This window comes from Hippocampus guttulatus, chromosome 1, assembly GCF_054856545.1.
Source record: "Hippocampus guttulatus isolate MCC_2025c chromosome 1, RoL_Hgut_1.0, whole genome shotgun sequence".
Taxonomy (NCBI): domain Eukaryota; kingdom Metazoa; phylum Chordata; class Actinopteri; order Syngnathiformes; family Syngnathidae; genus Hippocampus; species Hippocampus guttulatus.
In genome coordinates, this window is record NC_141261.1 from 8,120,655 (window position 1) to 8,148,439 (window position 27,785).

Genomic DNA, 27,785 nt, shown 5'->3' on the forward strand with positions numbered 1-27,785 from the left:
AACGGAAACGCCAGAGTCGAAACGAACGGTGCGGACACTTTTCACGAACCATTCCACCCCGAGTTACGTCACTTATCAGTACTCAAATGTTAACAGATTCAATGTAATCATTCTCCTAGTTGCTCCCATGCTGTTGGTCTTTATGTTGCCACTTCACACTAATAAGTGACACCGAATAGGTTGCCAGGATGGCGTGAATGAAAAGTAACCCCTCTTTTTTTCTTTCTTGCTTTCCTTTAATGCCCATTTCACACTTTAAACTAAATGACTTGTCAAGTCATGCAGATCAACCCTCTGTCAAGTCGAGTCACTTTGACACCAGCTCAAGTCCTTGGCAAATTTTTAGCAATCATGTCACCTGAGGTCATCCTTGACTCTTTTTGTACACAAGTTCCCTATCATCTCGATAGCGCACTGCACACTTGCAAAAGTATATACTTAATGACAAGCTACTAAATTTGGTATCAATCAATCAAATATAATTTGTAGAGCACTTTTATAGATGACAATGTAACACAATGTGCTTCACATTGATAATTTACCCCACACCACCGCCACCATCATCCCACCACCAACAACAATCCAAACACATTATGCACATGAACAAATACAAAGAGTGACTAAATGACGAAAAGAAGAGAGTTAGGGTGCAGTATCGGGTGTCATCGTATCTGGGTGATGAGCGAGTGCAAATGCAAACATACAGTCTTGGCCCCTAGACAGACACGAGTCTCAAAGCATCCCTAGTTTGTCAACTTGGTGACAAGCAATACTTCATTTTGAAGGAAAGGGAACAATTGTGCTCAGAAGAAACTCCGTTTTTTAATTTTTTTTATTTGGTCTGGATTTATATGCATATGTATAATGAGGTGACATCAATCTTTTAATCGTTCTACGTGTTTATGTTATAACATTACGTCTTGAGCAAACCATTGCATAAATACTGCACACAACTCTCAACAGAACGGATACAGATGCTATTGTCCAATACGTAAGCCAATAAATCTTTCAGCTGGAACGTTTTGGATCAAATACGACTCAGTAGAGCTTTAAATGCTGAAGAACTCATGAGTTCTGACTGCGCTGTGTGTGTCTTGAGTACATAACATAAAAAGAAAAGAAATTGAATTGGTGATCAAGCAAGATAAAAGAACATACATTCTTATATGTTTAGGTGTCATCATGAATTGATTAATTCTGAGACAAGGCATGACTAGAAGGCAACAAAACCACCTTGTGTGTCATCGACGACATGATACACAACTTGGAAAGCAAAGGCGTTTAAATTCAAACAGTGATTATTAAGCAATCCATCTTCCTAATTTTTTTTCAGACTTTTAGCTGCGCTCTTGGTGGGGGGAACCCCCCCCCCCCCGAATAATAAGGGTGTATTTTTTTTTCTTCATTTATTTTCTTTCCCTCACTTCCCTTGCGTTATTTCCTGAAAGGTGGCCTGCCGCTGGCTCCAAGCAGCATTAGCAAGCTCACACCCTCCCACACATGCGCACTCACACACACGCGCACACACACACACACACACACACACACACACACACACACTGTGGTAGCCGCCCGTGACATTCCTGCAGCTGCGGCGCTAGCTCCCCCTCGCACGCGCCCCCCCCCCCCCCCCAGCAAACTCCCTAGGGGACGAATGCCTAATGAGTCACGCGCCTGTCTGCCGTTACCTCGCCGTGCGTGTGTGTGTGTGTGTGTTGTGTGTGCGTGGAAGCGGGATGGCGGGCCGACTTGGCATGAGCGCTTGAGGGAAGGGAGGGTGGGGGGGCGGTTGAAGAGATGACAGGGAAGGAGAGAGAATGGGGAGTGTGGGCGGGGGGGGGGGGGGGGCGCAAGGCGTGAGGGTGGGGTGAAGCGGTCATTACCACGCTCAAATATAAAAAAGCTCTGAAAAAAGGCCAAAACAAACAGCATGTCGTCTGTGTACGGGCTCCAGGTCGACTTCATCGTCACGTACAAATTCTTATTTTGTTGAGTCTCACCACCTCATGTCTGGCCCTGACGCGCGGAAACGGAGGTGACATTTTCACAGGTTCGTGCCTGGATGGTGATTAGCCACTCGCTGGTTAGATTGAGATCACTCAGAATGCAAACACGGACCAACATAACCTGATTACTGCCAATAACCGGATTAAAGTAGTAGTTTGATTAAAGTGTTTACAAGGTTGGCGGTCACCACATTTCCCCACAGCTAACTCTCTAATACGCTGGCTATGATTTGCTTGATATGTCGACTCTGTCTATAATGAAATAGGTTATTAGTGCCACAAATACGTGACGAGAATATGGCAAATGCTATTTACCGGACTGTTGCTGTAACGCCAAATGAGCTGTTTGTTTACGAAAACTCACATGAGCATCACATGCAACTCGTGACCTTTGTGGCGTTGGAGAGACAAATATATTGAGGCCCGTGACCGCAAAAATAAAATGGCGGGACAACAACATTAACTACAGTATGAGCAACGCATCATAGTTTAGGCACAGCAATTGGGATGGAAGCAACTGTAGTACATGACCTTAACTCATTCACTCCCAAAGACGTTTTTAAACGTCTTTTCAGACTTGGCTGGTACTGAATGAGTTAAACATCGTACTTTTTCTACTTCAGTCCTATAGGTGTCAGTAGCACCCTTTCAAACTGTTACTCGTTGTCAAAAGAAATCAAGAAGAAGACATCTGTTCACTTGGAATGCTCATTGTGAAAACAATGCTTACAACAAAACAGTCTGCATCTCTGAACTGTATGTATCTATATCTTTGCCAAAAACTTAACAAAAAAAAAACAACAACAACAAGAACCACAGGCGCATCTAAAATGTCCCTTCGTAACTTGAGTTTAGCCAGCTGTTCACCCACTTTGCACACGTGCAGTGATGGAAAAATAGCCCCAGAGATTGCAGATTACTTTGACTGTCTGAGGTCACCGTCGGGACTGACTGACTTTTTTTTTCTCCTCTTTCAGCCAGTTAATGAGACAAACTAGCTGAGCTTGTTTTAAAACGTGCGTGTTTGGTAAGTGTTTAGTCCAAGCGTGCTCGAGCACGTTACAGCCAAAACAGTCATGGCGGAAAACAACGCTGTTGTAGCGTTCGCGTTGATCATGTTTCTCCCGCAAAGTGTGTCCCTCCGAGGTCCTTTGGCCTCAGATGGCAAGCTGTTTTGTCTTTGCGTGTGTGTTGTTCTCGGCATGTCGATTTTAGTCGGCGAAAACTAACAAAATAAATATGGAAATATCATGATGCCCATGTGACCGTAGACAGGTGAAGCAAGAGGGGCAGGATTCCGAATTACTTAGATGAAGATTTTTCAATTCAGAATGGCTTTTTCCAATCATTTGGATTTTCGAGTGGCCCAAAGTATGATTAATTCCGGCAACAAGCCATCGCATGGTCGATTTTTTTGCTTTGTATTGCGAGCCAAAATTAGAGGAATGCATAGTGAAATGAAGTGACGGAAAAAAAGGGCGCAGTTGAGGCATCGTAATGTCCTCACGTGTGGGCACGGACAGCCGCAGTCACCGAAGCACTTTCAGCTATTTTTTTAAAAAAATGGAAGAAACAGTAAAACACAAAATGAGAACAATCACAATCACAAGGACTTCAGCTGACACCAACTCATGAAGTTACTCACAAGGCCACACCCCTTAAAGGAACACCAACACCACATACGATGCATGTATAACAGTTGCACTTGTTCGAACCAGTTTATTTTTCTATATTTGCTTTTATTGTCTTATTTTGCTTTTATGAAATGAAGCGCTATTTTCTTTATTAATAAATGTGTGAAAGAGAATTGATGACATTTCAATAAGTAAAAATGTAAAGGAATAAACTGCATTCCAAACTTGGTCACAAACTGAACGCAAAAGTCAAGGAAGCACCATATAGCAAAATATTAAAAAGCAGCCATCTTCAAAGAGAACGTATTTGACTAAGTAAATGTGATTCCGTACTAGAATGAACCAAACTTTGTTGTTCTTTTTTGGCTTTTCGAGACTCGGAGAGAAGAAAAGTGAGAAAGCATCGTGAGGCGGGCAGGCATGCGACTAAGTCCCCCACCTTCCCACACGCACACACAAAACAAAGATGCACGCACACGCACACACACACACGCACACACACACACACACACACACACACACACACACACACACGCACGCTCGCATTCATCTGCACTCTTGGCCCCCACGCGCTGAGCCGAGCGGCAGTTTCAGCCCATTGGAGCGGCACAGGGCAAAAGGGGGGAAGGGGAGGGAGAGGAGCGGGAGTTGCTGCAGGGGGGGTTGCGATGACGGGAGGGGGCGGCGGTGCACAGAGGGCGAGAGGGCGGCGAGGCGGAGGGAGGGAGTGGTGGTGGTGGGGGGGGGGGGGGGGGGGGTTGCGCTGGAGCGGCGCTGGGAGGTCAGTGGTGGTGCAGTCAAGCGTGCCAACGCGCCTCTCACGCTCCCCTGTCCCTCTTGTCTCAACCGCACCCCCAACCCCTCCCGACCCACCCCTCCCGCCCTTCGTTCCCCACCACCTCCATCTCCCTCATTCTCCCGCCGCCTGCGTGTTTGGATTGGACCGCCGAGACCACCGCGGGGGAGCTTTCCAGACAGGTTGCTACTGGATCTCTGAGATGACGGAAGTGGAGGCGAAGACTTGGTTGCATCACGAAACACGCCCGAGATGTGTTTCGTGACATGTAACGGCGCAATTAATGAAAAACGGCGCTAAAACGTCACCTCCTCGAGGTTTAAACAAGCACTTTGATGAGCTTGAGTCACGCACACGCTCACACCACAGCTCTTTGGAATGCAATCATTTGGAATCATCAGTTACGTCGTGCAAAGGGAGCCAAGATAAACTGCCCTCGTTTATCTGTCGGCGTTTTAATTCATCCACCCTTTATTTGACTTTCCGTCATCTTTTATCATGACGAAAAATCAAAAAAGTTGTTCATACAATCGGGCAGTTAAGGCGTAATCATGATCACGTGTGATTTCTATTACCATGCTGACAAACGGCAAATTTCACTTCCTTGTCGCCGTTCCGAGTTTTCTTGTCGGAGCTTGTCGCCGTAACGCGCGTCAGAAAAATGAGACGGGAAAGTGCGCGAGGGCCCAATTTGACGTCACCACAACTCGTGGAAGTCACACGTTGGAGCAGAATGCGCCCACGGATGTTGGGAAGAAGAATTTTCACAACAATAGCTCTTGGCTTTTATGATGAAAAAAATGAAGAAAAAAAAAAAGCACCGAGCGATTGGAAGGATCCTTCAACTTCTTTCAGCTGTTTGAAATACTGAGCAACACAATGAGGAAGCTCGCACAATTTGTTCATTCGTGCAAACGTGGACTTGCTTTTCAGTCCGTACAGCGTGTTTGCGAAATTGCACACAGGTTTTAGCCGATTCTTACCCAACTTGAATGAATTTAAGAGGGAAAAAACAACAACAAGCGGATGTTTGCAACATGTCAGACACATGTCGCCGTTACCATTGATCTCCATTAGCGTGCCAAAAGGAGCACGTCCTTGGAGTCTCACTTGCTCCGAAAAGCACAAACACACTCCCGCGTGACCACAACTCTGCGCACTTTTCTCAGCCCAAAAGCCTATTCCGGCGTTACCATAGCAACGAAGCTTCAGCAACACGCGCGCAAACGGCGAAGCCCGGCGAAGACTCCACCTCACGAATGAGCTTTTATTTTGAAGCACAACAGTGTTTGGTGGCCACTTCCACAGATGTTTGTGAACGTGTGGATTTAATTCCGTTTTGCAACGGCGGGAGAGGGAGGGAGGGGGGCGCATGATTGGGGAGGGTGGAGGGGGTCTTTATGAGCCAGAGGAGGCGACTGTAATTTCCTCCCATCCTCCGCCAGTTCCGTTGAAATAACAGAGTAGAGGAAGCCGAGCTCTCCCGGGAGGAGACGCAAACACACGCGTGCACACACAGCTTGCTAATCAGCAGGCCACCTTGGGCTCACCCGCGCGCACACACACACACACATAAAAGTGAACAAACACCACATTTAGAGTGAGGGCCATAGGATTAAAGCACTGCAGGAAAGTTTCTGTCTTTTATGGACCCATTTATACCGAATAGACGGCATTTAATACGTCCATTAAACAACTTCAACATCCGATGATCACACATGAGGCTCGGGAGGGGAAAAAAAAAAAAAAAAGCACGACAATCAACAGCCCATCAATCACTCAAGTGTGAACACATGACGTTAGACATATAATTTAATCACTAACTGTCAACCGTTTGTGTGCCAACATGACAAAGAGCTCCGGTCGGCGCTGACGCTGCAATTATCGTGCACGAGGCCTGAGCAGGCAGGTGGAACGTCTTCCCGCCAGCTGCCCCTTTTTTTTTTGGTTTTTTTTCCTTTTTACAAAAACTCGCCTCATGCCTATAGCGAAGCGAGATCACTTAAAGTTCAGCTGTCAAACTTTCAAAATAAATGTCTGCATGAGGTAATTTGTGTCAGTAGGCAGGCGTATAGTGTGTGAGAGGGAGGGAGAGATGGAGGGACGGACGAAAGCGGCGAGGGAGGGTTGGTGTGGGTCGGGGAGTGCTGGCTGCCATGCCCTGAGGGGAGCCGGGGGGGTGAGAGGGGGGGTGGGCGACGCCATAGAGGCTATACAAGCCCCGCTGCCTTCCCTGCGCCGTCTCACCCTCGCCGCCCTCGCGTGAAACTGCTGACATTCTTAGCCTGCGTGCGAGCGTGTGTGTGTGTGTGTGTGTGTGTGTGTGTGTGTGTGTGTGTGTGTGTGTGTGTGTGTGTGTGTGTGTGCGTCTGTGTGCGTGCATGCACACAGTGCACGTGGGTGTCCTAAGGCGTCATGGTGGTATTCAGTCGCCGGGTTAAACTTCAGGCTTCACCGCCAGACGAGGAAACGAGGACCATAACAACAACAAGCTCCGGGCGGCCCTCGTCTCTCCCCCTCCGCTTACGTCAATAGCAACGTTTCACTCCATCACGTCTGCAAATGGAGGTTGAAGAATACGTGCCGAGACAAGCCAAAAAAAAAAAAAAAAAAAAAGCCGTTCGACGATAACCTTCCACTTGAGTGTAAACGCATGCGAACATATTGAGATGATCAAATCCTCTGGGGAAAAAAAAAAAAAAATGAGACTGCGCATCTGGTTTCCCATCCCTTACCTTGATCAGATAATTGGTTTGGGCCGAGCTCTGTTTTTGGGGACGAGCTCTTGTGAAAATGTCGGCAGTTTACCTGTATCACTCAAACACCTCCGCCTTATCGAAGGCGCCTTCGCCTTGCGTGTCTCACACGCAATAATCAGCGGTAGCCACACTCAGAAGCTCGCTAAGCCTCTTACACCCTTCCCTCAAGATTAGGGCTGGCGAGCGACAACAGATGCACGCCGTGGTGATGAAAACACACACATGCAGACCCACAACTCAGCGCACCTGTGTGAACAGATCTGCCCTGCGCGTGTGTGTGTGTGTGAGATCTTGCGGCTTTCTCTGACACCCAGAGAAAGCCGATGCCGTAATCGTGACACATCTGCGGGGCCTCCAGGTTTGGCGTCCCCCCCCCCCCCGAGTCAAGCCCTGGGGGACGGAGCGGGCAAACAAGAGCTTGTCAGCCAGGTGACGAGGCCGACTGAACGGTGACCGCTCAGTCGACGCAAAACGCGCACGCGCGACGCCAGACGGCTCGTTGTCTCCGGATAAATGGCTGTTTGATGCTCGGCGTCTTTGAAAGGCTGGAAGTGCATTCGCTATTCACGCTGAGAGAAAATTACTGTCAAATCTGTCACAGTGTGCCTGTAGGGTCTTGGGCGGAAAGGTTATAAACAAAGGCAGTGCTCCCAAAACACGCTTACCCGTCATGCAACGGCGCCACAACACAAGCACGGCAATGAAATATCTCTTGTTGCTTTCTCACACAAACTACATGGGGTGGTCTTTAATTCTCGTTGTCAGTAACACTTAAATTTCTTTCGCCTTTTCCGAACAGAAAGTCTATTTCCGAAGCATCTTTCTTGTTTACGGACAACATCAGCACTGAACCTTGTCATGCTCCTCATATTTGTCAAATTCATTCGTGGGACAAACTGTGACCATAGCTTACAAAACTGTCTTGATCCCACCTCCGCACGCAGTGGAAACACGAGTCAAGTCAGACTTTAACAATGCCGACTTCTTTGTTGGCCAACTGAACAGTACAAGTTTGCAGACACATAAATTTCAAGGACAAAACCATCTGAGAATACACAAAAAAAAAACTGAGTGACTTGCCTGAGTTCTTGCATTTGTCCTTAATTTCAATGAGCCACATCACAAGTGAGCTAAATTCTTCATATTCCGTGCAAACACGTTCAAGGCAACTATCGATGGACCCAATGTAGCTCGGCGGCGTCAGTGCGAAACGCACACAAACAATGACAACAACAAAAAATTTGACGGAAGATGAAATATCCTTACCACGGGAGAGGAGATTCGGCAACCCGGACAATCGCAGATTGGAGGATGCACCTGTAAGATTCCTTTGGACATGAGAGTCTTGAGACTTTTCCCTGCAACACAAACAAATGAGACACTCCGAGTGAGTGGAAAAGAACTGCAACGCGTTACCTGAACGCATCGCAGCTACAACACATGACGTCGGGTCAACGGGACTTGCATTTTCTTGTCAGTTCCCAGAAAGATAATGTCATAGCCGGCAGAAGGTTCCCAATGTTGTTTTTGCTATTTGCTTGATCACTCCTGTGTGGTGGTGGGGGGGCGAACCGCCCCCTCCAATACATCTGAATGTGTCACCTCACTCTCTCTTAAAAATGTGTGTGTATGGTGTGAGTTGGAAGGGGTAGAAGTAGTTGCTTTGAAATCTCACCTGCTCGATGGTATACCCATCAAAGAACTCTATCCGAAACTTTTCAAGCCACTTCAACAAGCCCTGCCCCCCCCTTCCTTAAAATAAAAAACAAAGCCTTTTCATCGCCATGAAAGTTGCTTCACATTTAATTAGGTCCAATTCATGTGTTAACATGAACCTCCCGTTCATGTTAACACTTTTATGTTCAGAGGAAAATGAAGAAATATCACACTGGCACCCCCGCGGTATGTTATGGATTTAAAATATATATACACACACATATATATGTATATATACTTTATATATACATATATATATACATATACAGGTATATATATATATGCCGTCGGCCAATTCACACCAAATCTATCCAGGATGACATTGACAGCATCCAACCAATCCCAAAACACATACTTCTGAGGGTGGAGCGTAAACATCACCGCTGCAGATTTTGTGAACCGCGTAATATACATTCTGGTTGTAGAAATGGGAAATTTTCAAATCTCAGTTGCTTGATGGTGCCCTCATAAAAGTCGTCGATGCCAAACTTTATAAGCCACACGCCATCTTCGATGGCAGAGTTGGCGGACCGCATTTAAAAAAATAAATCAATCAAAACAAAGCCTTTTGTAGCCATTCAAGTCGTTTCATAAGCACATATGACCACCAGGAAATATTCAGATTAACACTCTTATTAATTTGTGGAGCCAAAGGAGTGGACGCCAAAAAGTGTGACGTGATTATTGTACCGGACCAGCACTCCCATGGGTGAGCGCACCACAGTTTGGGAACCCCTGCCTGAAGTGTGGGTTAATAAAGCAGTTCGATCTTGAACATAGCAACAGAAAGCCGAGAAAACAACAAAACCGCTTTCATGAAAGTATCACGTGTATCGCGCTTTACTACATGGCTTAGGACACAAACCAAGATGAATAAAAGGAATTTAATTGTCCCCGTTTCCACTTCAGCCCTGATGAAGAGCCCTCTTGACTCTTCCTTTTGTAAAGTGAAGGAACTTTGTCTTGGCTCATCACCCAAAAAAAAAAAAAAAAAAAAAACCTCCATTCGGCGAAATAAAAGTGAGCCTAAACGTGTCCGCTCCCAGTGATGCCACAGCTTACCTTTGTGTCGAATACTCCGTTTCCAGTCTTTGGCTGTCTCCCGGCCACTGACAAACTGGAACTCGTTGGGAGTGAGCCACTCGCCCCGGTATTTAATGGAGGGTCCTTTACTGCCTTGACAGAGTTTGTTAATATAAAGCAAAGCCTTGTTTTCCCCGCACTCCACCTCGATGCACGGCTCGCCGTTGTCAAAAAAAGGCTGAAAGTCCGGGATGGAGGAAAACCTCTCCAGCATCAAGTCGTCCGTGGCGTGCTGGAGGTGCTGGTGATGCAGGGTCGAGTCGTGGAGCCCCAAGTACGCGCGGTGGTGGGCCAAAATGTGCTCGTAAGGCGGCGGGTGCGGGGTCACCACGGGGATCGCGGCGGCATTTAAAGGGGCCAAGTATTCGGACTGGTTGAAGGCGGCCAAAGCCATGTCGTCGCCGTCCAGGCGCTCCTTCTTGATGGCGGGCATGCCGCTGTTGCGAGCCGCTGCGAGTCGGGAACAAGTGCGGGAAAAGTCAACGTCCGATCCGAGCTGATGAGCGCGCTCGCCGCCTGTGGGTCGGCCCGAGCCACACTCGGAGACGCGCCGCTTGGTTTTACGCAGGGCGCGCGTAGGAGACAGCGGTCTGTTGGAGTTTGCCGGATAGATTCCCATTCAGCGGTGCGACGCTCGCAGTGGCGGCAGCGCTCTCCGCCAGCCCCACAGCTTCTTACAGCTTCCTACCTCCCACATGCACCCACACGCACTCTCTGCTAATACCTGACACGCTGCGCGCGCCGGGCGCGGACATGATGCTGCATACGGGGATCATTAACGCGCGCACTTCCCCGCCCTGCCCGCCACCCCTCCCACCCCCAACCGTTCCCCCCCTAAATGATTTATTGCCTTGGCTTGGACTGGAAATGATTTCTGCGGTGTCACTCGTGTTTCGTTTCTACAGAGTCCGCGTATATCTGTACTCTCGGTATATTGGGTTGCATTTTTGTAACCATGGAGTTTAAAGTTTTGAGGGTTGTTGTTTTTTTTTGTACGGCAGAATACGCGCGCACACGCGCGTGTGCGTCCGTGTGTGCGCGCGTCTGTTTGAGTGGAGTCAGGCTGAAGTTCACAGACGCAGACCAAACAAGATTTGCACTCACCGCCTCGTCTCAACTTGGCCCATTTAAACCGCGGAGGCTCCGCGGCAGCCAGCAGCGGATGGGGGGGGCCAGCGACGGACGACGCCATGTAAACTCAAATGAAGGACGACATTTGTAGTCGTCAGAATGAGACAGGTTTGATTTATACACGCAGTGAGCATTCTGCGATGAATGCTCACATATTTAATAAAACCACGAACTAATTCAGTTCAGAGTAAACTCCACAACTCACTTCACCATAGTTTGGCAAGCAAAGCATTAATTCTCTCGAAATGAAGCTCCCCAATTCACATCAACAAAACTCCTTGAAACCTGAGATGCCACAACACTGCCTGTATTGCTTTGTTCTGAGCGCACGCACACACACACACACACAAAACAAAACAAAAAAAACAGCAAAGAACTTGTTTTTCACAAGATTACGGAGGATGGGCTCTCCCCCAAAATATCTGTGATAGGTGAATTTGTAAATATTGAACTGTGAATATTTGGGATGTGCTGCTTTCCTGAGATTGGAGTCAGCATCACAACATTGATTCAGTGGACAATGAAATACATTAATTTAGATCACTGGTGTCTAATTGAAGATCCGGACCCGCATGTCATTTTGTGTGGCCTGCGCATGCTTGCCACATTTTTTCGTTGACTTCAAAATTACTATTGATTATAAAAATGCTCATGATCAAGTACAGAGGCTATTATGTACTGTTATATAACTAAATAGCTAGCATATTAGCCCAAGTCATTTACTTACATCAAAATATTAATAAGAAAAACATCTTTGTGATCTAATTAAAAATGTTTTTCTTCATGCATGTGTAGAAAAGTTGAATATTAGGGTTTCTCCATAGAACATATTTGGGAGAGAACAAGAACTGACCTGATTACAGCCAAGAGACCAGAATGTAAACAAACACAGTGATGCTCACCCTCATGAGTAGAGGACATCATGGCTGTTTCATTCAAAATCTGTTTCAGTTAAGCCCCACACATTTTTTTTTGCCTATCGTTCTCTTACTGTTATGAATGTGAACCTTAAAACTCATTCATTATGTCTGAAGAATCCTAACATTCTACCCCAAGTCCATCGTTTTATGTTTTCTACGTTTTTCACATGGTAGGTCTGAAAATGGCTAGCATTGGTTTACTTTAAAAAAATAAGGTACATACAGTATGTATCTAAGTGTGACTTATGGCGTACTGCTATGAATAAGTAATAAGTGCAGCAGTGTTATCAGGCTCAGCTGATGAGGCAAGGGGGGGAATGCATAGGTTTTAAATCAGGGGTGTCAAACTCGTTTTTGTCGCGGGCCACATTGGGATCACCGTTTCCCTTGGAGGGCCATTATGACTGTCAAACCATATGAAGAAGTCAACAATAATGGGTTTATTCAACGATTGTTGAAGTGACTGCGATGAGGACTTTGGTCACAAGAAAATGCTTACAGTATGTTTTTTATTACATGTGATAATTTGAAATGTAAGATTTTAGCAAGCATCAATCTTGGAAGTTGACATGTTTGATTTGCTTTCTTGGGCCATATAAAATGATGTGGCGGGCCAGATCTGGCCCCCGGGCCTCGGGTTTGACACATGTGTTTTAAATCATCAACTCAATAATTGACCTGTACGATCAGGCTAAAACATCCAGTCCTAAAAACATTCGGCTTTGTCTGTGTTCCTCAGCCAGTCGTATATGTTGGGCCAAAAGCAGGTGGAACAGTTCAGAAGATCGGATGCTCAGATTTGTACTTGCGCTGCTGGAAGCATGTTGCCTGAACCTGGGAAGCACATTTGGTGAAAGCACCTTCTCTCCCCACTTTGTGCAGGCACGTTGCCCTGAGCTAGTGGAGCTCGTAAGCAGGTCCACATCTGACCCCCATCAGTGTAGAACCACCCAGGTGGATTCCCCTTCCGACACATGGAATAGCCATTGGAGCAGCAGAGGTGGGGTCCAAAGTACTGTGTGTCCGGGACCCATAAATCAGGCCAAACGGCCTCTGACACACACACACACACACACACACACACACACAGGAAGGAGGTACGCCGCACGGCAGCCGGACGGGTTGCTTGGGAGGGCCGGAGACCACAGCGTGGCCAGATCTGGTAGAAGGCCTGCAGCCAGAACCGGGCAGGCAAAACCGCTGCAGACATTAACAAAAACATATGCCTGCTACCACAGCAAAGATGAAGACAAGACAAGTCTCCTTCTGGACCTCGCAGGCTGTGACGCGTCGAACCAAAGGTGGGAAGAGATCAGAACGAGACACAAATCAGAGCGCATGCGGCTTGAAGAATGAAAGCAGATATATTTGGAAATAAACAATAATGTCACTTCCCTCGTTTATGAGTGCACTGAACAGTAGCACTGACATAAATCGCAACCCGCTGACATTTATGGTGTGCGTGTGTTTCTGAATGTGTATGTGTGTGTGTGCGTGTGTGTGTGCATGTGTGGGTGTGTGGGTGTATGTGTGTGTGCGTTTTGAAGCAGTCATTTCTAGGAAGAGGAAGACTTCCAGACGAGAAGCTTTGAGGTTCTCCCGCTATCAAACCAACCTTTACCCCAAATGTCAGTGTCGTCACGGAAACTTTAGTCGAGGCGGCGGCACCACCAGGAAAGCCGTGCTGAAAGCAGTCGGAAAAGGCAGCCCCCGTACCCACTCACACACACACATACACCCACCCACTTCATGTCCCAAGTTGTGACTCATTCTGGAGGGGTTCCCCGAACCTTTACAATGTCAACGCTTCAACTTTCACATCTTCAGCCAATCCCTTCAACTCATTGCAGACTTTTCCATCACTCTTTCTGCTGTTTGACATGAAGAGAAAACTTTGCTTAACCTTTACTTCTACGAGAAGAAAGAAAATGAACAGAAAAAAAAAATTCTACAACAGCGTGGAAAGAATAGACAAGACTCTGATGGTGTTTAGCCCAGCGCAAGACGTCTGACAAGGCTAAGTATCCTCCTGTACTTTAAGTAGTCGTACGTTCATCACAAATATTAGCCTACACTGTAAGTACTGTAAGAAGGAAGCCATTTTCCACCGCAGCCCCACTTTGCTGCATTTGACGGGTCCCAACTCAAGCAGACCGCAACAGCAAAACAAAGAGAAAAGAAAAGAGAATCCTCCATCTTCCGACATCTTCATCCAAATGCGTTCAAGTCATTGAAGTGATCCTATGCCGACATACTCCAAAATAACGATGAGTGCCGGCACGGGATACACAAAACACTTGACTGACACAGCAGAACTATAGAATGGAACCTCCCACGGTCAATTAAATCAGTTCTAGGAGTGTGCTTGGCCACTGAATTGTTCCAATTTTGAAAAAAAAAATGACATTTTAAATGAGTGGAATTAAAACACAGTCCCACAGTCAATGTGTTATCATGGTCAAATCTTTGTTAACTGTACAAGCAATCTCGTACGTAACGTAACATTCTCAACTGTCAAACATAGTGTGAAAAGTGAACCACCGTTTAATTTGATTTGAAAAAAAAAAAAGGACAATTACAGGAATGACCTGTGGATGGAATTGGAGAAGGGGAACTGGCTGAAAAAGTGTCGACTTTGCGCTTCTAACATTTTCAACTACCGTACAAGAGTGAAAATAAGTACCTTACAATCATATCCTTAAAAATGAACAGCTTAGAGAAAATTTGAATTCTTTTTTTAAATGCACAGCAAGTGAGAGAACGTTGGCATCGATTGCCCCCACTTCAAACCCCGTTAAAAATACTCGTTAGTGTTGCCTTGACTAATTCATTTCATTTATTCCATCACCACGTTCACAACTCAAAACACTCGTAGATCAAATCATTTTCCATCATTGAAATGTGTCTGAACGCTGTTCATCAGCTCCAGCCTCCCAAAAACACCACCAAACATTTTTGTAATGTTTTGTTTAATAGGAAAATAGCACTTGATAGTATTTGATAGAAACGTACATTATTAGCATCATTGAAGAAAACGTAACGAATGAAACCGTGCATCATGGTTAATTCGTTCATTGCGCAGCCCCTTCTGATGTTTACAAGAGAGATAACGTCACAACTACGCATGAAGCTCCACTAATATTTGTCACTCTTCACAAAGTGTAAACATTGCGATGCCGAATGTCATTGTTTTCGTACATCTTTGGTGTGTTAGCATTGTGCTAGCAAACATTTGTAAGGAAAAGTTACGCGGTTGTTTTAAACACACAATGAATCAATTTTTTTATTTTTTTGTTTAGTTTAACAGAAAACTCCATCTGGAGGTGGGAATAAACTGATTGATAAACAAGAGATGTTTTGTTTATTTGGTTTTGATTGGATTTAATTTTGTTGCTGTTGTTGTTTTTTCCTCTGTGTCCCTTTGTTTATGTGGCCGTCGGGAATTAAGATAAGATAAGATAAGATAAGAAAACCATTATTTGTCTCACAGTGGAGAAATTCCCAATTTACAGCAGCAAAATTATGAAAGGGAGAAAGTAGAAGACAAAAAGTATCGAAATAAATATAAAGATAAAATATAAAATATAAATACAGTATAAGCATATTAAAAATGGGTGAGTGGGGGTGAGTCCAGGTTATCAGGACCGTCTATTCAATGGCCTGACAACAGTTGGCAGGAACGAGCGGCGGTGCCTCTCCTTCTTGCATATTTTAGCAATATTATAAAATATTAGCATATTTTCCCCAACGGCCGGTGTATTTCCCTGGCTGGTGCGCATCACGAATCTGCCCCCAAAGCATCCCCACTTCCCCCATTCGCCCGATTACTTTTTGTCACGTGACTGACATACCCCCCCTCCCCCATGTGCCAAACTACGGTTTAGCGCATGAAGGCCCGTCGATGACAACTTTTCAACACGGCTTTTGTTCAATCAGTATTTTTGATACACCCACATACCTTGTTCGCCTTTTGAATTTCGATTCCCTTTTTGAGAGCACTCTTGCCTTGACTCCCAGCACTTTCGATCTCAACCACACAAACCCATGACACTTGAAGCTTCTTTTTTTAACAAATGTTCTATTTGCCAAACCACGCGTAGCGCTCGTATCGCAAAGTTTTGCTTTATACAGATGATGTGACAAGCCTTAACTAGATTTAAAATGACACACTTTATATAAAACTTGTTGGCAGAATAGTATTTATTTTCTTTTGACCAACCATGTGGCACGACCAGGAAAATCGGAGCAATCCAGATGATCTATCTTGCTGAGTCTGCATTTGTCGCGAAGTTTTGTAATGCATGGCGATCAGTTGGGATTTATAACACTGCTGGAAGAGAAATTGGAACAAAACAAAGGGAGCGCCGTCGCAGTCTGCCACAAAGTGCTTTTAAAATCTAAAAGTCATTAAGGAGTTAATCCAGTTGAGTAAAATAATTTCATAGGACTAAAGTCTGACAAGTGTCATGAGAAGACCAAAGTCTGAAGTGCCTCGTTTGCGAGTCCATTGCGTTTCCTGTTCGTCCGTCGGTGACCCCCCCTGCCGCGGCCCCCGCCTCTGCGCCGTTACTGGCAGCGGCGCGGAGCCGCAACGCTGCCGGCGGGGGAGAGAGGTAATAAATAACCCGGGGAGAGGAGAGGAGACCGGCGGAGACCGGCGGGCGGTGCACAGTCTGACCTGACAAATACTCACTGGAAAACCATCAGAGGGCTGGAGCCCACCCCGGGCGCTTGGAGCCACTCTTTCAGACATGAGCTGCAAAATATATAGCTGGCTCGGCCGGAAAAAGACAGAAGCGTCGCCATGCCCCCCACACCCCACCCCCAACCCCTACCCCCAACCACCCTCCACGCCATTCCCCCCACTCTCCACTCACACACCCAGAGACGAGAGTAATTAACTATTTAAAGCACTGAATCAATTCTCAACTCTTGAGAGGAAAAAAAAAACTGCTGACGTGTTCAAATGCAAGTAGCCAAAAACTGTTGATATAGAAAACTTTTGTTGTGTTTTAGTTTGTGTTCGATCCCTAATTTCATGACGTTAATTATTTACGGTTAACCAGATTTTCTGTGTACCATCCAAGTACAGAGTGGACAGCTACCCCTGGAACTGGAACACTAAACCCACTCCTGTACCAGTCCAGTAAAGTTGCTTTTTATTAACATAGTGAAATGCATTTTCTTTTTTAATGTAGCACGGCCATTCTGTATGGAATTTGCATGTTTTCCCCTTTCATGTTAGTTCAAGTCGGTCCTTCTCAAATAGTCGGGCAGGGCCATCTTGGTGAACGCGTTGCGATGCTTGGGGAGAAATGTGTGACCCGGGGGAACATCCTTTTTTGTATGTGTGTGAGAATAAGATGTAACCGCACATCCACTACAGTAGGGGGCAGTGGCTCTTTGTTTTCAGGCAAATTGATGTACAGTACTTCAAATCTAGTCTGTTACAGACTAAAAGACTGTTAGCTACAACTTTAACAAAATTTATAGACAAATACATGGCCACAAAGTGTTTTCTTCTTCCTTGTGAAGTGTCGTCCACGTATCCTGACAGCTGGACAAAATTTGAGAATTTTCCCTGCATTGCAATCAAAGTCAGCAAAGGCCTGCTTTTTTTGTTGTCTCTGAAAATTAGCCTGAGCGATTATCCAATGGTGTCGGTTGCGTTGAAAGTAATTTTTTTTTTCTCTGATATGCTCGGAAAACAGTCAGAGCCGAGTCAGAAACAGTAAAACTCGTTCAATGTTTACACGTATGTATTATTATATTATGTGGTCGGTGTGGTCAACACCGAGTTTGGCCAAGCCTCAGAGTCTGTGATCATGATGTGAAATGGAAAAATAGCCAATTCTGAAGTGACTTGAAGATTGTTTGCGCTGTTGTCGAACACAAATAGAGAAGCAAATGCTTGTGTTGAGTTTATAGTGTGTCTCGTATAGTCAACGCAATTAAAGGACCAAAGTTTGCAACTTCACTTTTTTAAAATCTTCCAAAAACATACACACATAAAAAGGAAAACTAACACTAAAATTACGTAAAAGTAACATTGAAAAGACGAAACTTAAAATAATAAAGTAACGACAGTTAAAATTCCAAACCGATAATAATATCTGGAGGTATGGAACACGGTAGTCCAGTGGTTAGCGCATCGACCTCACAGTGCAGCGGTGCAGGGTTCGATTCCAGCTCCGGCCTCCCTGTAGGGAGTTTGCATGTTCTCCCTGTCCCTGCGTGGGTTTTCTCCAGGTACTCCGGTTTCCTCCCACGTTCAGAAAACATGCATGGCAGGTTAATGGAACACTCTAAATTGTCCCGAGATGTGAGCGTGAGCGCGGATGGTTGTTCGACTCTATGTGCCCTGCGATTGGCTAGCAACCGGTTCAGGGTGTCCCCCGCCTACTATTCGAACACAGATGGGATAGACTCCATTATGCCCGCGACCCTCGTGAGGAAAACCACTTCCGATCATGGATGGATGGATGGATGGAGCTTCTAATAGCTGGTGTGACCTCAACAAAAAGGAGCAGGCCTATAGAAATTGGAGCAAGTATGTTGCCGTACCTGGTGAGTGTATTGACTTGTTGACAGTTGTTCAACTGTCAATCAAGATAGCATCTAGCAACCCAAGCAGCTGTCACCAGATTGACAAGTGATGTTGAACTTTTTTTTTTTTTCCACCTCTTGGAGGAGGAGGAGGAGCCAGTCCTCTTCTTCGCTCGAAGCAAACCTAAGGTATAGACACCCTGTGAACGAAATCACGCGAGACATGCATAGTAAGGTGATATTTCACGCTCATTCTTAACCTGGCAGAACAAAAGTGACACGACTGCTCTGTCATCCACATCAGCACTGGTCATTCTTTCCACCTATTAGCAAAAGTCTTTTCTCATCAATCCGCTCACTTCACGTGAACTTCTGGTGAATATTTTCCTTCTGTTCGCTTTCTTCTATTGCCGTTTTTTTCTTCTTCCCCCAGTAAAAAATTCAACTCACAAAAAGCCAAAGGAAAATGAATGGACTACAATGAGGCCAAGTGATGTGACCTGACTGACTCATACGATAAACAAAGAGACTAAAATGTTTAAGTTTTGATATTTTAAAATATATCCATAGTTTGGAAGTTCTGAATTTGAGAGTTGGTGGACACGGTAACACTAGAACACAGGGGAGCCTGTAAGAGGAGGCGGCAGTGGGGCTGGGGGGGCGGGGGGGGGGGGGTCATGGTGTCGTGCCGGCGCCCTGAGCCTCTCCCGGCGGATCTGAGAGGTCAGGCGGCTGTCTGTGATCACACACAGCGTCCTTTTCCACATGGGATTTATTTTCTTGCTGGATGGGCAGGCAGGCGGCCCAAGAGGATTCTCATTTTAGACCAGCAGTCTGTAGCTGTCAACGCCAGTCGACAGAGGCGAGCGGACACCCGACCCCGAGGATCCTCCCTCAACACCCCCCTTTTGACTCCCTCCTTTATTCCGTGATCTCACACACACACACACACACACACGCACACGCACGCACACACGCACGCTTCACTTTAATTTTGATGTTGCATCTTACATGATACTTTATTGAATGTTTACCTCTAAACAGTGATACCGCGACATTATAGTTCATAATAAAGCTGTCCAGTCAGGTCTCTGTAGCCGCCCCCCCCCCTAAAAAATGCAGCGCGTGTCCTGCCCTGCGCCGTTAATAATTTGTGCTGTAAAAGATAGCATGCCTCTCTGAGTTTGTGGGAGTTATTGGCACAGTATTCCCCCACCATATTTGTGCGAGGCAGTGATAGAAACATAAATTATTCCTTATCTCTTCTACAATCCATTTTTCAAAGGGGTTCACTCCATGTTTGAAGGGGAGCGGCGTCAACAGCCACAGCCCAGATAGCAGGCTACTTCAAGAGAACCGCGGTGGTGATCTCAAACCCTGAGATGAGAACACCGCCCGTTCGCGACAACCGCACAACTGCATTTTTCATACTAAATTACACAAATGGACCAAAACAAAGGTGAACACAGATGTGAGGTCGAAAAAGATCCAAGCAGTAAGGACATGCTTACCGCTACCATAGCATGGCTTTTATTTTTGCCCTTAAAGATATCGAATCCCTGCCAAAACTGTTCCATTTTGAACGCGATTCTGTTATGCATCAGGTCAGGTGAGTAACCAAATCAGATCCAAGCCACATTGCGCTTTGGCAGTCAATTTACGTTCACCATGGAAAATCCCATTGAATGTTTTGAGAGTATGCATCATTCAGTTGATATCGGAGAGCTTTTCACCATAATCACTGAATTATGAATGCATCGATCTCACAAAATTCAAAGCGGCCACCTTCTCTCACCCTCTTTGAATCGTAATCACTTTTGTAAACAGTTCGACCTTGCCAGTTATCATTCTGGTTTAATTGGCATTGTGTTGCTTCCACGGGAGCGGCCAAGCTAAATTTAAAATGGCCGGGGCACACTGATTGCTTTGGATGAAGTCCTTGTAGAATCACAGGCCACTTTTCCACAACAAGGCCACTTTGATGCTTTGCGGAGGTCAAGAGGTTCTCTCTCAGTGGAAAGAACAGGAAAAGTTTTTTCCAAAAGCGCCAAAAGTCAAATAATATCTCGGTCTGGTCGGTCCAACCCAAGTGGTGTCCTCTAGCACGCCAAAGCAATTTAAACGCACAGGTCCAGTCTGATCTGCATAGACAAAATGACAAATGCTAAATAACAAAACCCTCCGGTCCTGAGCATTCATGTTTCTCTGCAAATAAACCCAGGCTCTGCCCCGGCTGCTATTGATTTTTTTTTTTTTCCTCCGTGTGATATGAAACCAGCAATCAGCACTCAGGCTGGCAATAGCTTGAAACGGCAGCCGAGACGTCGATGAGTCGCCAACACATTTCAATTAGCCAGCCGCCCTGGACGATCTCTCCCCTGGGGCAAAGAGCGGGAAGGGTGGGGTGCACTAAGCCCGGGTCCACATATGGTTCTGTGCTAGCTCAAATCAATCAGATAAGGCAATGAAGGGCAGCAGTTTATATAGGCTGCAGCCAACTGACTGATCTCGTTGTAGCGCGTGTTTGTCACAGGGCAAAATAGAAACTCGTTTATGCCTCGATTCGTACAGGCAAAACAATACTCACGTGGTTGAATGTTTAGCTCTTGCAAGTTCCAGTTGCTTCTCTGTGTATTTCAAAATCACAAGCATCAGGTAGCTTTCGAATTGGCGGTTGTTCCTGATCACATCTGTCCGTGGCTCCATCATAAACATGTTTAACATTCAATGCCATCGGCAGGATTGTTTTCCAAGCAGATTGGAAAGGAAAAAAAAAAAAAATCACCCTCGACGCAGTCCAAGTCACAAAATGATTGTTTGGGATAATTTTGTAGTCTCTGGTGACTTTGATTAGAAAAGAAGAATCAGGCTCAGCATCATCCCTAATATCGTACGGGGTACCCTACTTAAGGAGGATTTGGGCTACGTAGTCTCAAGGGACAACATGTTCGGAGGAGCCGCCAAAAAGCCCACATCAGCCCTGCTTGAATATGACGGTCTAACGTTCTGAAGATTTACTTTACCATTTCATTACAATTCTAGGTGGTTAAATGTTAGCATTAGTCATTTTACATCTTAGGCTTTAGGGTGTGAATATATATGGAATCGGATGTTGAAATGAGTAAAAATAAATAAAACAACAATAACAACAACAGCAACACGGAAAAAGTCAAGGGTTAAAAGTAAAACACTGTCTCTTTCTTCTATGTCTTCCATCCATCCATCTGATCCACTTTATCCTCACAAGGTGTGCTGGAGCCTATCCCAGCTGTCTTCGGGCAGTAGGTGGGGGACAACACGAACCGATTGCCAGCCAATCGCCTGGCGCACAGAAACAAACAACCATTCGTGCTCACACTCACACCGAGGGACAATTTAGAGTGTTCAGTCAGCCAGCCATGCATGTTTTTGGAATGTGGGAGGCAACCGGAGTACCTGGAGAAAACCCACGGAGGGGAACATGCAAACGCCACACAGGAAGCCCGGAGCTGGAATCGAACCCGGTACCTCTGCACTGTGAGGTCGATGCGCTAACCACTGGACCACCGGGCCGCCCTTTTGTATGTCTTGTCATAATGAATTCTTTCTCCGAATTGAGCCATGCTCGATAAGGAGTCTGGGATGGCCGTGACGGATAGTAGTGGGACTGCTATCCAAGAATACAAAAATTATGTTGCTGCACTCACGGTGTCCAGGGAGGAGTGGTTAGCCACATCCCAGCAACTGAAAAAAAGCTAAATACCAAGACCGAAGGCTAGCATGCAACCATCTTCCCCACTGAAGTCAGCGGGTTCCCAGCAAAACTGGAGTGCTACGTCCTCCAGATGGCTGAGCTGGAGCCCAAACAGCTGAAGAAAGCCACCGGGGGATACGGTCGGAGGAGCCGAGTCCAGCACAAAGAGCCCACAGTTGGAAGCTTTCAGCAGGTGAACTCTGGTCGGTCTTCACTGCCCCACTCAGGCGTACAAATTAAACGGCAGAACACCTGTGAAAATTCCTGCAATTTCAGCTTGTGGCAAAGTACCGCTGATGTTTACATCAACGTAATGGGGACACCCTTAGCATGTTGTGTGTTCCGACCTGATCAACTTTTAAATGCAGCCTCCAAAAGACGCAGCCGCCAAATTTAGACAGAATCCAAACACTTTATCAATGATTGTAGATTTTGCTGGTTTTAAACTTTTTCGGGTTCAGTTGTGGTTAAGATGAATCTGGATTCAAATCGATACTGAGTCCTAAAGGCATCGCCACGAGATGGGCTCAGCCATGTTGTTTCGTTTTCTGACAGCTCTCATCGACGACAGATTGGTGCCGCCATGGTGCGTGCGTGCATGCATACATGCGTGCGTGTAAGTGGTGTACATTCCCTATTGAGGAGGCAGGGGAGGGATTGGGGGGGTAGCTGCCAGAGGCACAGGGCCACAGCGACAATTCCCCACACCAACCGACCGACACACCACCGCACCCCCTGCCGCTCCACTCCCCCGCCCTGCCCTATAGAACCCTTCTGGCCTTTTGCTCTTCGCCTGGCTGGCGGCCCTGCATCACGCAGACACACCACAGGCTCCACACCCCCCCCGCCCACCACAGCCACAACGCCCACACCTCCCGACATCCCCACAACACACACACACACACACTGTCTTTCTCAATCGATTTGGTTCTCTTCGCCTTTCATCTGACCAGAGCTTTGCAGGAGCCGCACTTCCTGGAGCAAACCCAATACAGCGCCCCCTCCCAGTGTGTTGGTGTGCACGTGTTTGGATGAGTGGGTGGACGGATGTGCATTTTCCTCTATGTTCCTGCACTTATCAATGACAACGTTTGCTTCCAAGAGCTCAGAAATGCAAACGGGAAAGATTGTGAAGGCTAAAAAAAGCAAAAAGAAAAATTGTTCATCTTATCATAACATAAATCATGAATCTCTTGTCCTCCCACAATGGAAACACCTTAATATCATCGTAAAAAGTAAAAAGCAAAAAGCAATGTTTTGCTGTGCTGAATTTATTAGATAATGCTTTGCTCTTGTGTACTAGCTCATAGCGAACTCCAATTTCTGAAATCTATGCGTTGACTAGCTGGCTAACAACCAACCGCAAGTGATCGGTGTCATTAACGGCCGACACCATTTTGTATACTGTGTTCAATGGCTCGTTCATTCAAATGATCTCAAAAAGCACAATGACACCAAAAACCTCTAAATTTTTCACAATTTTAAACATTGAGTTGTTTTTAAAACTACTTGTATTATGAGTGCGTGTGCAAGATTAGTATATGTGTACATTTTATTTCTTGAAACCCCAACTCTGGCTATTCTGATAAAATGTTGTTTGCTTATTCTGATGTGAAACTCATGATTTTGATTGAAAGAATGGAACTATTCTTTGCTTAAAACAGATTATTTTACAATCACATCAGTGATTAGCAGAGTAGCAGGGGGCTCAGTACTGCATCTGTATGGAAATGGTAGAAAAATCACAGATATCAAAAATTTCCCCTCGGTGTGGATGTGGCCAGCCATGGGGTGCCCCTGACCACCTCTGAGCACCATATAGCTCCACCCCTGCTGTGCAAAAACAGAATATGACATTTCAAGTCCGTCTGAACTGTGGAGAAAGGGTAGGATTAAATACTGATGCTCTTCCTACTACTTTTTTGAGCATGTTGGGTCTGTATATTGTTGTTGTTTATCTTTATTTTTGTTTGAATATTTAGATTTGTTTGATTTACTGTGTCCAATCATGTTTTGGGGGAAAAAAGCATTTCATTCATTCATTCTAATTATGTTTGAAAAAATGCTTGTAGGGTTAATAAAGTAAAGAATCATTACACATATAAATGATCTCAATGGGAAATTTTCTACCACTAATTTAATGTTCAACTAGCATCACTGAATGGATTGTGGGCAAACACTGAGGTACGCCTTAATCGTGGGATTTAACCATCTACAGGTCTGCCACCGATATGTCCAAACACATACATATGTACAAATTCAGCATTCCATCGAAATTATTGCTTCACTGTTTAGATGGTGTCATGGGGAGATTTGCACAGGCCAGTGGTGCAACATGAAGCACCGCCTTTTTTTCAGGTGCGATAAGGACACTTCGCTGTTCCCTGCGGACCAGACGAAGGGAGGAGACAAGTTTAGAGGGGTCGGAGGGGTATGTCGGGGGTGGGGGGGAGGTCCAGGAAGGCACTTGGCAGGAAGATGAAGAGATGAAGATCAAACGGACCAGTGTGAGGGTGATTAATGCAAAGGGAACATGCAGGATGAAAGCAAGGCAATAAATCAGCCGTTGGGCATCCATGCTAATTGTAATTGAAATTAATTAGTTTGGTGCAGAACTGCAACTTGTCCAAGGGACATGAAGCTTTAGCAATGGCATTTCCGAGCCAAGGTCAATGCATCATCGAGGACAGGGGTGTCAAACTCATTTTTGTCGAGGGCCACATTGTACTTACGGTTTCCTTAGGAGGGTCGTTATGAATTTTGGGAAACCATATAAATGTTTAATCACCTCCACATATTACATAACTAGTTTTAAAATCAGAAGTCAAGAATAATGACTGTTATTGTGTAATTACATATGACAATTTGAAATTTTGGTTCGGACTTTTGCGAGCATCATGGAACTTGACATGCTTGGTTTGCTTTCGCGGGCCTCATAAAATGATGTGGTGGGCCAGATCTGGCCCCCAGGCCTTGACTTTGACACCCGTGATTGAGCACATGACAGTGGGTTGAGGCCACAGGATTGGACATTGCAGGATGGGCTCACAACACAATATTTATTTGATAAAAATGGTCACCTTGATAGTGACTGAGTGATTTTTTTTGGCGGGGTTGGGCGGCGCGGGGGTCACATTTTCTGTTATCCTCAGAAGACAAAGTCCACAAAAAATGCGGTCATCTTTTACTTCGTATGTTTTTTTAATACTCATTCCTCTTAAAAGGACCATTTTTGAGCATGGAGGAGCTTTGGAAAAACAGAGCGCGATACTACCCAACAAACATTTGCGGACTTTCTGAGTTTGCTGTGGTCCAACCCGTCAGTGAGTCAATGCCTTCATAGCCGTTAAGGTTGCAGAGAGTCATACATTAACTCGCAGTCCATGCCTCACAGGCAAGCAGTCGCTGCCTATTCATTAACCCAACAGCTCACCAGCTAATTGGCACATGCACAGACGTGCCTGTATACGTGCACGTGTGTCTGTGTGTGTGTGTGTGTGTTTTTTTTTTTGCCTCAACGGTAGCTGGACCAGAAAAAAAGGAAAATCGTACTTTTTTTTTTTACGTTTTACAATTTTGTGAAAATCTGCGATGCAAATCAATGTGAGGTTGTCACTGCTACCACCAGCATATCATATAACATACATTCAAAACAAAATCCATGTTAAGGCACAACGCGGTAGGACACTGAAGGTGCGCAACCCGAAATACAGATTTAATTGTAAAATGTAAAAACTCATTCAAAAACGATCACCAAAAAATCTACAATACAGTGGCGGACGTGAAAGATACATTTGGATAAAGCAGGTGGTTCACTGCATAGTTATAGCTGTAACAGAACAGCAGCCTCGGATACATGTTTTGTTGCAGACCCAGTGGAATTTTTCACAACTTGTCTCTCTGTGGGATTCAGTCCCCATGTTCTGATTTAATAAATTGCTCCATGAGACTGCAGATAGCAGATTTACTGCAGCAACATAACTGTTCATTTAAAAAAAACACACACACACACACTTCGATTCAAAATTGACCTTCTTTAGGACTCCTTAGACCACAGGTGTCAAAGCCAAGGCCCGGGGGCCAGATCTGGCCCGCCACATTTTTTAATATGGCCCGCGAAAGCAAATCAAGCATGTCAAGTTCCATGATGCTCGCTAATGTCTGAACCAAAATGTCAAATTGTCATATGTAATCCACAATAACAGTCCTTATTCTTGACCTCTGATTTTAAAACTAGTTATCCATCAATTTGTTGTGCGCTGTGCATGTAATATGTGGAGGTGATTAAACATTTTATATGGTTTCCCAAAATTCATAACGGCAAGGGAAACCGTAACTACAATGTGGCCCGCGACAAAAATGAATTTAACACCCCTGCCTTAAACGATGGTAGATACTACTACCACTAGAGTGAGTGCAAACTATAAATCGTACTGCCTTTACAGTACATATTGTGATCAACAATAATCTCCATGCGAGGATCGAAGGAAAAAAAAAAGTTGTTTTGAAATTTCAATTACAGGCAATTTAGAACTGTATGACATATGTTTTGAAGTTGTAAACAGTGTGCAACGACACAGTGATATATTCCTGACACAAGAGTGTGCCCCAGTTTCCGCCATACTTACTGTCTTTGCTTTGCTTGTTTTGTAATTATGAGCTCAACAGGTTTTCTTTCTACAAATATTTACAGTAATTATGACTTCACGACTGTGCCAACATCGCGTAGTGGGAGACTCCAGCATGTTTTGACATAGGAATGCAACTCTGTAAGAAACTGAGGGAACGCGGGACAATGTTGCACAGTGGTCCTGTTGCTTGTGAGTTGAATTCATTCCTTGAAGCCACCTCCTGACTCAATTTACTCATTTCACTTTTTCCCATTGAAATGAAATGGTGGTCATCCATTTCAATCCATTCCCCACCCCCCAAAAAAATCCAACAACTGTACCCCTGGGCGATGTGCAGGCTAGTGAGTGCAACATGGCGGTTTAGTCTCCGTGGACTGCTGGATTGGAGTTTTGTCTTCGCTGCTTGCAGTGTTCTCTTCTCACAAACACCCCCATGCCCCCCCCCAAAAAAAAATCAATCAAATGAGGTATTGTCACATTTGTGGTGCCGGTCTAGGTCCATCTTTGACTTGAAATGTTTTATACAATTTTCAACAAATTTCTCGTGTGGCGTGGGGGTCTTTGTAGTGGCTGTCGAGGCTATTTTCGTGTAGCACCACATACTGTCTGTTAGGACCAGGGGCTTTTCTCTGATTGCACACTCCATCCACCACAACCACACCTCCCCTACCCAACCGCTATGCCGGCCTTCCCCTCCGTCAGGAATCTATATTTCATAAGCGAGCTGTGGAGCTCTAGCGCCCAATTATCAGCAGATAAGGCGCAGGAAGCCCTGGAGCGCCGGCACGGCTATTTAGACGGGCGGCGGGAGGGAGGGAAGGAGGGGGAAT

General features: G+C 45.5%; 1 protein-coding gene across 2 annotated transcripts in view; it reads right to left on the bottom strand.

The window, feature by feature from the left end:
- The window catches only part of samd11 (sterile alpha motif domain containing 11), a 56,963-nt gene extending 46,267 nt beyond the window's left edge, over nt 1–10,696 (bottom strand). For both annotated transcript variants that reach the window (XM_086107362.1, XM_086107354.1), the window contains exons 1-2: nt 9,974–10,696; nt 8,462–8,553 (exon numbers count right to left, since the gene is read on the bottom strand). In XM_086107362.1, coding sequence (XP_085963488.1) covers nt 8,462–8,553; nt 9,974–10,613 — 732 coding nt within the window. In that variant the 5' untranslated portion in view covers nt 10,614–10,696. The remainder of the gene's footprint in view (nt 1–8,461; nt 8,554–9,973) is intronic.
- Between the last annotated feature and the right edge of the window lie 17,089 nt (nt 10,697–27,785).